Below are 13,768 nucleotides of genomic sequence, written 5' to 3' on the forward strand. Positions count from 1 at the left end.
TATATATATATATATATATATATATATATATATATATATATATATATATATATATATATATATATATATATATATGTATATATTCAGCTTCAAGGCACAGAAGTTTTTATTATTTATAACTAAAACCAAAATAAACTGAAACTATGTGTGGTAGAGGATTAAGAGTATGTGGGGAGTATGTCCAGATCACTTGTTGGTTTTTAACTTTTCATAGGATTCGGTGAGGACAGCAACTCTTGTTCAGATGGCAGTGGTGATTTGAGTCAAACACAGATCATTTGAGTCCTCCCAGCTTTGATAAGGCATTGAGGACACATCCATGGCTAGTCATACGGGCCTGGCCTGCTTCGTGTCTCCCCGAGCGTCAGTGGGGTACGTGTGATCCCGCAGGGTGCTTCGAACTCTGCTCACTCCCTGACAGTCACTGTGTCCCTGAACTCCAGGGCAGCAAAAGTCCCTGAAGCACCTCTTAAAGTTCTCATCCAAGAATGCATAGAGAATGGGGTTGAGGCTGCTATTGGTGTAGCCCAGCGCCACACAGAAGAAGTAGGCAGCCATGACAGCGGTGGTCTCGGGCACATTGGTTGAAAGAGCTTTGATCAAGATGAAGATGTGGATGGGGGTCCAGCAGACGACGAACACAGCGACAACCACAAGCACCAGGCGGGTGATCCGACGCAGGTTGCGGTCCTTCTCACGCGAGCCTGACAGGAGGCGCACACTCTTCAGCCGCAGAACCATCAGCGTGTAGCAGACAGTTATGATGATGAGGGGGGCCACAAAGGCAAAGATAAAGACGCAAATCTTCATCAGGGTGTCCCAGTAGGTGTAAGGCTCAGGGAACTGCAAAGCACACTCTGTAGTTCCTATTGGTTGCAGGAAAAATAAGAGTTACAGAGCGTTTTAGACCAGAGTTGACATTTTTATCTGCATTTTGTCCGACGAGTTCTCAGCTTTAACACAATACCCCAGAGCTTTCGCTCAGAGAGGATGATACAACCAAGATGTGACTGCAGGTGGTTTGAAAGTTGCCACAGACTATTTATTTTAACCCTTACTAAGCTGTTAACTGTGTAACATTATTGACTAAACACAACCAGAAAATTGTTACGAAGTGTTTCAAGGGCAACAAGTAAAATGGCATCCATAATGGTAGTCATTTTTTCCAAAATGACTCTGCCAAGACTTCATGGTTTAAACAGCTGAGGATAAGTGTGCTCGTTTTACAAAGCCTACAAAACACCTTATGACAATCACTTTAGAACATTTCACTAAAACAGCACAGATAAAACATGAAATAAAAATCCCAGTGCTGGATAATGTGTTGTTGTACATGATCATTATGAAAGTTTAAGCTGAGTTTAAATTTGAGCGCTAGTTTGTCTGCTTTTGGCAGTCCATTGGACAATCACTGACGGCCAGGTTTCTATGAAGCCAGTTGTTCGTTACGTCCTGTTCTGGGAATTGAACCAGTCAGAGGGGATAATTGAGAAAGCAGACTTGCTTTGAGTGTGAGAAACACCATTTGCAGCAAATGAAAGGTATTTAGTTTCTATTACATATGAATAAAACACTGAATGAGAAAAAAAAAAAATAAACCCCTCGAATCTTTACTTAATAGAAATAGAGGACTAAGAGCTGTGCGAGGCCAGCATACCATTATTGGTATTAGTGCTTCCGAGGACCATGGCAGGGATCCCAGCGGCAGACGACAGCGCCCAGATAATCACATTGATGATCTTTGCTTTGATGGGCGTGCGGAAATCCAGGGCTTTAACAGGGTGGCACACAGCTACGTAGCGGTCCACGCTCATCATGGTCAGGGTGAAAATGCTCGTGAACATGTTGTAGTAATCAATAGAGATGAAGACTTTGCACGCCACTTCTCCAAACGGCCAGGAGCTGAGAAGGTAGTCGGTGCTCTGGAAGGGCATGGTGGTTGTGACCAGAGCGTCTGCAACAGCCAGGTTGAAAATGTAGATGTTGGTGGCTGTTTTCATTTTGGTGTATCTGTGGTGAGAGAAGTAAACTGCATCTGAAAAAGTTGATCCACTGCAACAATGCAACAAAAGTAAAGAAAGACTAAAAACATAATACAATGACATCCAAAAAATGTATGCCATATTTTGAGATATTACGGTGTGTTTTTATCCCAAACCCAAATCAACTGTGACTGAGAGTCCAAACATGAGAAGATGCTGGATGATGTTGGGTTGGAAAGGAACCGAACTTAGTAACTTCGCCTGACAGTCTGTGGTGTTACACCCCTGTTCAACCAATCATGCTCTCATAAGCATTTTTGAACATATATTGGTCATGCGACGTCACATTTACGACAGCTTCACTTCAACTCGTCACACCTTTTTCAAACATAGGCATTCAGCAACGTCATTTTTAATGCTGCACCTTCCATATTGAATCATATCCTGTTGTAAAAACTCTCCTAGCATTGAAGTACATGAAGACCAACCAATGCAGCTCTGAGAGTAAAATCTCTGCCCATCCATGCAACAAGTCAGCAGTCTCAGTCGTATTTTTCATTTCTAATGTGCTCAATGTTTTTAGTGCGTGGCAGAGCTGGACTGCAGACAGGTCAGTTGAATACCTTAAGTTGTTGTTACTATGGAGCTATGCTGTTGTAATACCTGCAAAATACGGTTTAGCATTTCTTTCTTAAATGACCAACGCCTTCCTTGAGGACAGTATTGTGTATTACTTCAAGACCTGTATGTGAATTCTTTGGGATCAAAGTTGCCTTTCAAATTGTGCAATTTACATTTGGACATCTTGCATTATGAGCCCCCAAAACCATCACTGGTTCTGGTTTTTGAACATGCCAGATGGTATCACTCCTCTTTAGCCTGAAGGACACAGCATCCATGATATCTGAAAAGAATTTCCAATTTTCATTTGGCAGACTGCAGGACAGTTTTCCACAATGCTCGAGTCTATCTTAGGCGAGCTGAGGCAATCATTTCTGCTTTTAACTCTGTGCTGCCTGAAGGCCTAAAGATCTCTGAAGAGCTTGGTCACTTGCAAACAGAAAACTCAAAGATTTTTTGAAAATTCAGAAGCAAAGGCTGAATTGATAAACTATTTGCTCATTGAGGCTGTGACACAGAACAGATTTCTCCTCATCTTTGCTTCTGAAAAACTCAGCTTCTCTGCAAAGTCCTACTTAGTCATCAGTCACTTAACCTGATTAGCTGAGACGTTTCACAATGTTCTTCTTTTCATTTTTTTAAATCTTAGTATCACAAACCTTCCATTCTTTTGTTTTAGCTCCACATATCTGTTTGAAAACATGCTGCTGTTATCAAAATGTAATAACTTTTATTTTTATTTTTATTGAATTCTGCTGTCAATTTACATTTTATTCAGTACCATTTTTTTTCTGTAAATGTTGCATAAATAATGAAAATTGCGCTGTTAGTCTTTACATAAGTGTTGATTAAATGACTCAACAAATAAAGCTCACTCCAACAAACCACCTTTTTTTTTTTTTTTTTTTTTTAAATTCAGCTGTTTAGAAAAGGCAGATAACAATTAATTTTTCATCATTATGTTAATTTCTAATAAACTATATTTAAAAAAAAAGTCTTACTGCCTCCATCATTGGATTTTGCAGTCAGCATTAAAAGCTTTGTGCAAATCTTTAGCACACGTAAAATGTGTCCAATGATGTTTGAAAAACAATAAAGACTGCCAATCTTGTTACAATCACTAATACATTGTATCCATGGGTAACAGGCAGAAAGACAAAGAAATATACATGAAGAAGAATAACAATTATTTGCAGAAGGTGCACCAATGCCATAAAGAAAACCCCAAAATCTATGTAAATAGTTATTATTTGTGTAAAGCTTCCCTTTTTTTCCCCTGATGCAGTAAATTTCCCTGCAAGGACCTGGATGCAAGCAAACCTAAACCTAACACATTTCTGACCACACATGAACGCACAGCAATCTCACACACGCACCAATTCTCCTACAGCTATATGAATTGCGTGCATACTTACTTATTCCTAGCTTTTAACATAACATGCGCATCCTAAACGCATCATATACAAACATAAGAACTCACCTGATGATGACATACATCACCAAACAGTTGCCCACCAAGCCCACTACAAACACCACCGAGTACACGGCGACTATGATGGGGATGATGGGCGACATCGGTTCGTGTTCAGTGTCCCAGGTACCGTTGGGAGTGTAATTGAAGACGTCCGATAAGCCAGGCTGCCAGGTGAAGTTTGGGATGCACTCCCCTGGCTGGCCCGAAGGACACCGCTCCTCTTTGAAGATGTGCACCACGCCGCTCTCCATGGTGCTGAACGCCGCTGCTGCTGCTACTTCTGCTTCTGCTGGGCGTAAACTGAGCTCTCAACTTCTGCAAAACAGCTGAACGTCTCCTAAAATGAATAAATAAAATAATCAAATAAATAAATGAATGAATAAAGAGAGTATATTGCTTAAGTAGCAAAGGTTTTTGTCCGTGTGAGAGCAACAGTCCGCGCTCAAGGACACCACTAAACAAGTGTAACACCTCCTTACCTTTTTTTTTTTTTTTTTTTTTTTTTTCTGCCTCCAAAAAGTTCATTCAAATAAACCAAGCCCGAGGAAGAGTAGCTCTGGACGTTCTGTCACAGACTGAAATCTGGATGCGAGAAACTGAGCAGGGACGACAGGTTTCTGGGTGGATGGTGAAGGAGCGGGAACATTCGCAGCCTGTGCCGCCGTTGCGCCCCCGAAGGTGCGGACTGGAAGCCCGCACTGCTCATTCAGTGACATCAGAGGCAGAGCCAACAGACATGACAGCCAGCAGAAAAGCTCTAACCACACGAATCACTGTCAGCACTGTCGTTTTATTTCAATTTGGTTATTCATTTTTTTTAACTTTATTTCCAGTAAAACGCACCCCCAACAAGCCTTGCCACTACATCTGCTCGCTAATTCAGCCATTGTAACCTTGAGAAATCTCTTTTATGTGTTGTCAAGTTATCAAGAGAAATATAGAAACTAAGTATGCCTCAATTTTATGTCCATGTATTTAATTGAAAGGCAAAACTCACATTATTGGTGCCTTAAAACGTGCCCTTGCAACTCCTGAAACAGCAGATTTATTTAAGCTATTACATATTTGCAGGGCAGCTGCCATTAAGTTAGTGTATCCTTCATGCCCTTTATTCTTTCTGTCTGTTTTTTTTCCTTTCTTGCCAGAAACACAATGCAATACACATTTCAGGAACATCATGAAAAGGAACAAACATTAAGAAAGAGTGGAATTTTGCACATCTTCAAAGTGAAACTGGTCATTACTTCATCAGCACTCCTTTCCAGTCAGAATTGGTTTAGCAGCCAAAGAAGAAAAGTCTTGTTTTCACCAGTCTTTCAGCCAGTCCCATAATATACACCCTCTTTCATGTGCTTTCTATCTGTATGATAAATTCTACTTTCCCTCCACCTTAGAGAATGAAACTGCACATCTCTCCCACCGTTGTGTTAACATTACCGAAGGCTCAACATAAAATGACACTGCTATCTTAAATGGAGGAAGAGCTCCTCTTAATGGAAGTCATGTTATGCTTCTTTAACTGGTTTCCTCCTGCAACAGTCAGAAGGCAGGTTCTAACCAGTATGTCATTAAGCAGGTGCTGCTTCCTTTCCCTCAGCTTTCAGGCACTAACAGTAGTTGCTTAGAGACCTATCATGGCCAGGTGTTGCTTGAGTGACAAAGCCTTTTTGTCGGTGTGTTCCCTTTGTCAAGGACCACAGAGGCTTGACTTTGTGAGATGGCCTGTGTTTGTCAGTACAAATATTTGATTAAAAAAAAAAAATCACTCAGAGGTCCAACTTGAACCTTGAACCGGCAACTGCTGAATCACCTCTTCTTTATTAAAAGGTTTCAGTGGAGGAACAACACATTTGTTTACCTTGAATCTTAATTTTGCAGTGCCCAAAGTCTGTTTATGCACAGATATGATCTGCTTCCCCTGGAACTGGTAATAGTTTTTTATTATTTATTTGATTGGAGATTTTTTTTTTTCATTTTATTCTGCCTCCAGGAGGAAGGGTCAAGGATAAATTCCTTTTACTTCCTCGTTATGTAACCTGAGGTGTTGTCTACTTGCTAAATGCTTCAGCTTGTTGTGCATTAACATTGAGACAAAACATCTAGCGAGATGAATAAACTCCACTTTTTGTGGATGATTCCCCAAAGGATTACACAGAAACGCATCAGTTAAAGTTACTTCACCATGATTATGCTCTCAATTTGGGGTTTTTGTTTCTCCTGCCTGAACTGAAAATAGAGCCTGTGTTTGTCTTGTCTGGTACACATCTATTATTATAAAGCTTCAACAGAAGCAGACAGCTGTGTCAGTCATTGAGCAGCTTTTAGGACATGTGAAGAGGTTTTTCCCAACTGCAGATAAAAATGCAGATTTCATAAAGAGATGCACTAATAAGGAAAAATCCAAAACTATTTATCAATAAAAAAAAGTGTTTGCATCCCCAACACTTTGAATGAAATGTCTTGTACAAGTAAACAAAATGCTGCTGGCTGAGTAACAACAAGAGCAGACACCTTCCTCAGTTTCATAAGAGAAAGAAGGGACTGCAAGAAGTCGTCCACTGCTGGTGGTGGATGACATTTCACAAGCTGTGAGCTGTCAAGTATATCTGTGGCTGAAACATTCAATGTGATCATTTGTAGAGCAACAGAAAAGCTAATGACCCCAGAACCAAGGCAAATCAGTATACTGTTCCACTGGCCCCTGGCTCTGCTGCAGACACACCCACTCCTGCCAGGTTTCACCGCCAGATTACTGTATGATCACAACTGCATCCAATTCCATACCTGGTTTCTTATTCTCTTTCAATCTCACATCTTGTCGGACCTCCTATTAGCAATGTTACTTGTCTTCCCTTCTCCTTCCCTGTGCCACTCACCTGGCTGTTGTCTGGACTTTTGAGTGAAATCCTTCCTTTGCCTCCATCGTAAGCAGCCAGTTGGTTGCAGTTCTTTGTTACAACAGCTATGAGCTCAAGCTACAGTCAGTATTATTTTTTAACTTGTAATTTAAGCTTCGACCTTTCTGTGTGGAGTTTGTATGTTCTCCCTGTGTATGTGTGGGCTCGCTGGCTTCCTCCCATTGTCCAAAGGCATGCGTGGTTACTCTAAATTTACAGTAGGAGTGTGTGTGTGTGTGTGTGTGTGTGTGTGTGTGTGTGTGTGTGAGCATTTGTGGTTGCTGGTCTTACGGTGTTGCCATGTGATGGACTGGCTACTTGTCCAGGGTGTACCCTGCCTCTCGCCCAAAGACTGCTGGGATAGGCTCCATCTTCCCTGTGAGCCTTAATCAGATTAAGCAATTTCAGAAAATGAATAAATTTATCTTTGTCTTTATTTTAACAAAAAAAATAAAGCTTGTGTTTATTTAGAAGCGAATTGCTGAATGTGTAGGAAAGAGATTTGTACTTTAAATTGATAATGATTCAACATACACAGAGAGGAAAAAAAAGAGGAACATATGGAAAATGGAGCTAAAAGTTGCCACACTCTGTGCATCTCTGCAGTTACAGCTGAAACATTTGAGCCTCTTTATGCCTCACGTTCGCTCACAAAATGTGAGTGGATGTGTGAGTTGCCTGGAACTCCACTGCAAGTCCTGGAAGGGATTTTAAATGCATGAAATTCTTTATTTTCTCTAACAAAGATATCTGACTGTAGATTGGAAGTTTTAGGAATAAGAACAGGATTAATAATTTATTTCAGGCAAATTAAAATGTATAAAAAGACAACACTGTCTGCTCTATGATGGACCATTTGGTTTGTGACTGGATTTCACCATCCAAATCAGGTTGTACATATTTGACACACTTTTCCTTTGGATTTAATGGAAACATGTCCAAACTTTTGACTGGTACTGTATACAAGCACCTCTACAATTTAGTATGAGTTGTGTAAAAAACAAACAAAAAAAAAACTAAGACCCGTCTCTCACAAATTCTTTGGCAAATAAACTTAAAATGCTCGGGGTGGGGGTTGGATGGGGTGCTTGAATAATGACACACTGGAACCATTCGTAGCCACAAATTGATAATTTTTTTCCCCTAGATGTGTTTGCTGTGAAGGTTGGATGTAAATCTTGATGGAACTGCAGAGGCAGGTTATGAAGCTCCCATTTGACTCTGATCATGTTGTTGAAAGTATGATGTAAAATGTCAGTGATGCTTAAAGAAAACTCAGGATGACCTGTTCCAGTTTTATCCAAACTGTTAAGAAGCTACAACACATTAAATGAGAAAAGTACATGCAGGCAGTTTTATGTCTGCAATTAAATTTACTCACCTGTTATAATTTTAAAGGTTCAAATTAGAAAGTCTCCTTTCACCTTGAAACATCACCTGTTACTATCCTGACAGTAAATGGCAGGTAAATACTATTTTATTGGACTTTATTCTATTTTTGGGGGTCTAATGCTCTCTGACATGAGTTATTTATCAGAAATAAAATAGAAAATAAACCCACCATGTGAAACATAGCTTTCTACATCCCCCACTGAAATTGACCAGAAAACATTTTTTTCCACACCGTTTCCAGAGAAATAATGTCAATGATGCCAGAGACATTTTAACGGGAGTGTGGCTCTCAGAAGTTATTTCCTGTGTCACAGGAAATTTGTCACTGAGCAGAACATTTAAGAGCACAGTGGCAGATCCTGAGATATTTTTTTTTCCTCTTTTTCAGTTGGAAAACTAAATGATTCTTCCACCGTCATTGCTAAAATAAATTCTCCGCCTGTTTTGTAACAAGCACAAGCTTTTTGATGAGTGATATTTCCAGCTGAACCAGGCAGGAGAAAATCATTTTGTTTACATATTGATGTCACTCATAAAACGTGGTGTTCTGGAAATATGAATCTCTGCTAAAAGTACTTTTCATCTAAATCTACTCATTTCTATTCATGAAACTCTTCCCTATTCAAAAGTGCCCCTTTTCAAAGTGTTACTGTTTAGGAAGCCAGAACCCAAAACTCAACAAGGAAGTTTAAACAGATTTATTGAAATAATGGTGTTAAAAGGTGGTCTTGGTAAGTCTGATCTTCAAGAACACACACACACAAAAAAAACAGGTGAACCAAAAAACAGGGGTGAGATAATACCGGAGAGGCCAAGAAATGAATGTTTACTAGGAGATGGGAAATAGGCAGTCTCAGAGCAGTCCTCCAGAGCAGGAAAAACAATCTCCACAATCCAGAATCTCAAAGTCCATAAACAGTCCAGGGTCCGCACTAAAAGACACAAACAAGTAGAAAGAAATCCAAGGAGAAAGCAAGAGGCAGGGCCCAGCAACAGGTGATCAGTTCATACCAATAAGGACATAGCAAAGATGATGGTAGGGGACAGGTAGTGTCAAGACCAGGATTTCTCTCAGAGTCAGGTACATGAACAAGGCTTGAAAGCTGTGGAAAAGACAGACAATCTCACACTGAGCAAATCTCAGGAAGGTGTTTAAGCAGAGGGCAGAACAGGTGAGGATAATCAGCAATCAGGCAGAGGAAGAGAGCAGCTCATTAAGGGCAGAGCAGAAACCATGACACAGAGAGCAAAGTTGCTTGTTTCTAACCATTGCAAGCCATGTATTTTCAAGCATCTTTGATCATGTAGTACTTTTTTTTTTTTACTTTTCAAGTACAGTGTTCAAGATAAAAAAAAAAGGTAATTAAATTACTAGAATTAATACAATGCTTCTGTAATATAAAACTATTTTCTTCTCATTTTGATCCGTACAAAACAAGCAAACATGATTATATTTTTTAAATTCAATGCAGCACCAAGTTTTATAAATGTAATCTTATATTTTTTCAATCTATCCATAAACAACCCATCATCACCAGATAAAAACACATTACCTCTTCAACACAAGTATTTAGGTACTTAATTCAGCCCTTTAAAGAAGCCACTTTGGAATTAATTAAAGCTCTGAGTCTTCTTGGGTAAATCTCTGCTGGTTTGTCACACCTGCATTTGGGAAGTTTATCATATCCTTCCAGAAGGATTCTGTCAAGCTTCGTCAGACTAAACGGAGGGGGGGCATCTGTGACCTGCCATATTCAACTCCCTGCTCAGAACGACTCAGCAGCTCAAGGACAGTCACAAAGCCCTGAAGCCCCCATGGTGTGGTTTTACCTGCATAGTTTACTGATGGGCTACAAGCCTTGATTCAGTTTTAAGGCATTTTGCACATTTATTTATCATTAATCAGTGTCATCAACACACGGTGCATGTCTCAGTGTAGCATCACGTCCCGATTGGAGATGTTGAACAGTGCTCCTGTGTTAAATATGGGTGTTGTTGGGTCTCTTTTAAAAGGTCTGGAGCCACTCTAAAATATTCTGAAGCCCTATTAAAAATAATAAATTTATTGATTTTACTACTGGTTTTAATGATTGTGGTGTGAGACATCAACGAAGGTCCAACCCATGAAAAATGGTTAGAAAAGTTAAATGTTTTAATAATGAAGTCTTTATTATGCCTCTTAACAAAAGATAGCTAAAACAATAAAACATTTTAAGTGGGTGTATTAACTGTTTATTGCCATGTAATATGTCAAAATTTTGATCATGTAATCTTCTGCTTTCTGGTATTAATTAGGGGGCAGAAGACCAGTATCAGATTTTGTTCAGGATTTTAGCCAAGTATTTACCATAAAGTGATGCCTTTCAGAAAGTGTTTTTCATTTGAAGCAATGGGAGCCAGTTTGTTTATGATCACTCCATGTTTTCATTCCCACCTTTCACTCCAGCTGTATGTGCAGTCGCACGTATCACTTCATGTCCAGATAAAAATAGATATATGGATATCCGTGCTTGTTTGTTTTTTTCTTTTTGTGTTTGAAAGATCTAAGGTAGAAGTAGTCACAAACTCTAGTTAACAGCAAAAACCTGTAAATAATTGATGATGTAGATGTTTTTAAAATAAAGCACTTGCTAGTTGTGTTTGGTTAAACCTTAGCATAATGCAAAGTTCTGTTATCAATTAAAAATAAAATAAGTCTTAATAATTATTGCTCCTTTATATCTATGCCTTGTATACACAGACAGTGCAGGGGACAGAGACAACAGAGACGTGTGGAGGATGTGAGTCTGAAGAATTCAACACATAAATGTGGGGTTCTGTAATTATATTCAAGCAATGTAAGTAGCTAAAATGATATCAACCTCTCCATTAGAAAAGGACATGGAGATCGTAGGAGAGAGAAAGTAAAGCATAAGTTAAAAGAGAAAGAGAGCAAACAAAGACATTCAGAAATAGGTTTCATTTAGATAACAGAATTACTGGACCAGAATGATGACACTAAACAGCTGCCCACAAGGTTTTATTCACAGAACAGAGCATTTAATCCATTTAATCCAATAATTTAGGTGAAGGCAGACTGGACAAATTTGGAGTTTATAAGGAATAAACAATGCGTTTAATTATTTTCACTTTGAGTTGGAAATGACCTCTCAGGTTCTTCTACTGTATCTATATGATACAGTATGATATGTCTCTATATGAGAGAAAAACTACAGGAAAATGACATCCCAGTTGAATAAATTTGCTGAGCAATGATTGCAAGCTCGGTTTTAGCCTTCTTATGTGGAAGTTTCCCCTGTGCAGAAATAACGTCCTCCTTCCCGGTGTTGTGTGTTCATTTTTTATTCAAACATTTAGAATTGATATAATTTGATCCAGAAGAACACAACAGGATCATGAGCTCCAAGTAACTTCATCATGTCCCATGCTACATGTGTGTCTAAAAAAACCTCCCAGTAACTGGAGACTATTACAAGAATTGCTCTTCAGTGTTGCTTAGAACTCATTGTTGTCATTCATTCATTATCTGTACCGCTTAGTCTGATTAAGGGTTGCAGGGAAGCTGGATCCTATCCCAGCAGTCTCTGGGCGAGAGGTGGGGCACACCCTGCGTTGGAAAGGTCCTTTTCATCATTGTAAAAAATACTGAATTCTTTGTTGACTCCTGAACTAATTTCCATGAACAGCATTTAAAACATGCAGCTCGATGTGTATTGCTAAATCTATGTAGCCATACTATTGAATCTGCATCACCATAGCAGCAATATTATCTTCATCACATTGAGGTGAAAGAAACTTTGTATGCAGATGCTGTTCAACCTTGCGGAGATCATCACCTGCACATCCAGGCATCCAGATGGCAGGTCTCTTCAGGTCTGTGTGTCTCATGCTCGGTAGTAAGTGTGTGTTGTGTTGTCCCTTCAGAGGATTCAGCTGCATTTTGGTGATGATGCTGTATTTTTATTCTTAGGACAAAAAAATGGAAGAAAATGTTCCCAAATATAGGAACGTTTGGACTCAAAACAGCACCATTAAAGCCTAGAGGATCAAACCTGGCCAAAAGCAAGCAGTTAAATGAGGAGTACATAATGTACTCAGATCAGTCTCATTCTTCTGTGAGTGTACTTAACCACACTCATGGAAAACACAGCCTGCATTTAGTTAGTGCTGTAGTCCAATTAGTTTTTAAGTGTTTCCAAACTTTTGACACATAATGTATATGTCACATACAGCAAATCTTTTTATATAACCAGCCGAGGTTTGGGCTTCATAATGCTAAAAATGAGCCTCCATTACAGACTAATTGTCTCTTGAAACCCTGTCAACACTTTAAACTCAGTACTTCATCTGAGTGCTGAGCAAGTACCTGGCTTATGTCCTGATTAATGTTTTGCAGGAAGACAACCTGGTTAACTATTATTTCTAACATGGGAAAAGGTTTCCAAAACAAGCCATAACATTAACAATAACATAACAATTTTCACACAGCCGGTAAATAAAACAATGGTCATCTGGGAAGGCGCAAGAGGGGCAGATTATACAGTTTCATTATTTCTGTTCCTTGTTATTCAAATCTTTGCAATTTATGATGTATTGATTGTTTTTATTATTAGTAAAGAATGAGATGAATACTTAAAAAAAGAACATGCAACTTGGACAATTTTCCAATATTAGATGAGGAGAGCGGTCAGTCATGTATCTTTACACTGTCAAGCAGTGTAAAGCAGTATTCCTGTCAGGGTTTTGTTGTTGGGATGTAGTGCATCCTGTTGTGTCCAATAAGAAATATGTACTCTAAGATATAAAGGTGTAGTAATGGTCCTAACCAGGTATGTTTTCTTTGTTGCATTTCATAAGACAAGTACTATACTTCACACAGTTCTGCACAGTGATTGGAAGTTACAACAACTCTCATAATAGTGAATGGACTTGGGGTTGAATACACACATAAGATAATGTAAAAACAAACCTGTGACAAATGTTTGCATTAATGTTCCTTTGCAGAAAGGAATCCATTGTTTATTTTTTATAGTCAAACATTAACTTAAAAGGTGTTTGTCTAAAATCAAAATATCTTCAGCAAAAGAACAACTTTTGCTTCTACAGTGACTTTATTTTCCATAATTATAATAATTCCATAATTTGATTACACATGCATGCTTTTCGACTGTGAGTAAAACATGTAAACTCCACACAGAAAAGACTCAGCCAATAATCTAGAGTCCTTGTTGTAGTAAGATGGCAGTGCATTTCTGTATGATTAATAGGGCTATGACGATATGCTTTTGTCCCAATTTGATTACATTCCGATTTGTTTGGGTGCCGATTCGATTTAAATTGCGATTCTCCCAATTTTTCGATTTTGCTGATTTTTGTAGATAAAAAAAGTACAAAACTTCTAT

At 38.9% G+C, this 13,768-nt stretch overlaps 1 protein-coding gene across 1 annotated transcript; it reads right to left on the bottom strand.

Annotated features, from left to right (window-relative positions):
- Positions 1–327: 327 nt before the first annotated feature.
- oprk1 (opioid receptor, kappa 1) lies at positions 328–4,328 on the bottom strand (the record flags this gene model as incomplete). Its single annotated transcript, XM_079243344.1, has 3 exons — positions 328–866; positions 1,658–2,010; positions 4,084–4,328. The coding sequence occupies 3 exons, from the start codon at positions 4,326–4,328 to the stop codon at positions 328–330; spliced, it is 1,137 nt and encodes a 378-aa protein (XP_079099470.1).
- Between the last annotated feature and the right edge of the window lie 9,440 nt (positions 4,329–13,768).

The sequence above is a fragment of the Telmatherina bonti genome (assembly GCF_933228915.1).
Source record: "Telmatherina bonti genome assembly, chromosome: 7".
Lineage (NCBI taxonomy): Eukaryota > Metazoa > Chordata > Actinopteri > Atheriniformes > Telmatherinidae > Telmatherina > Telmatherina bonti.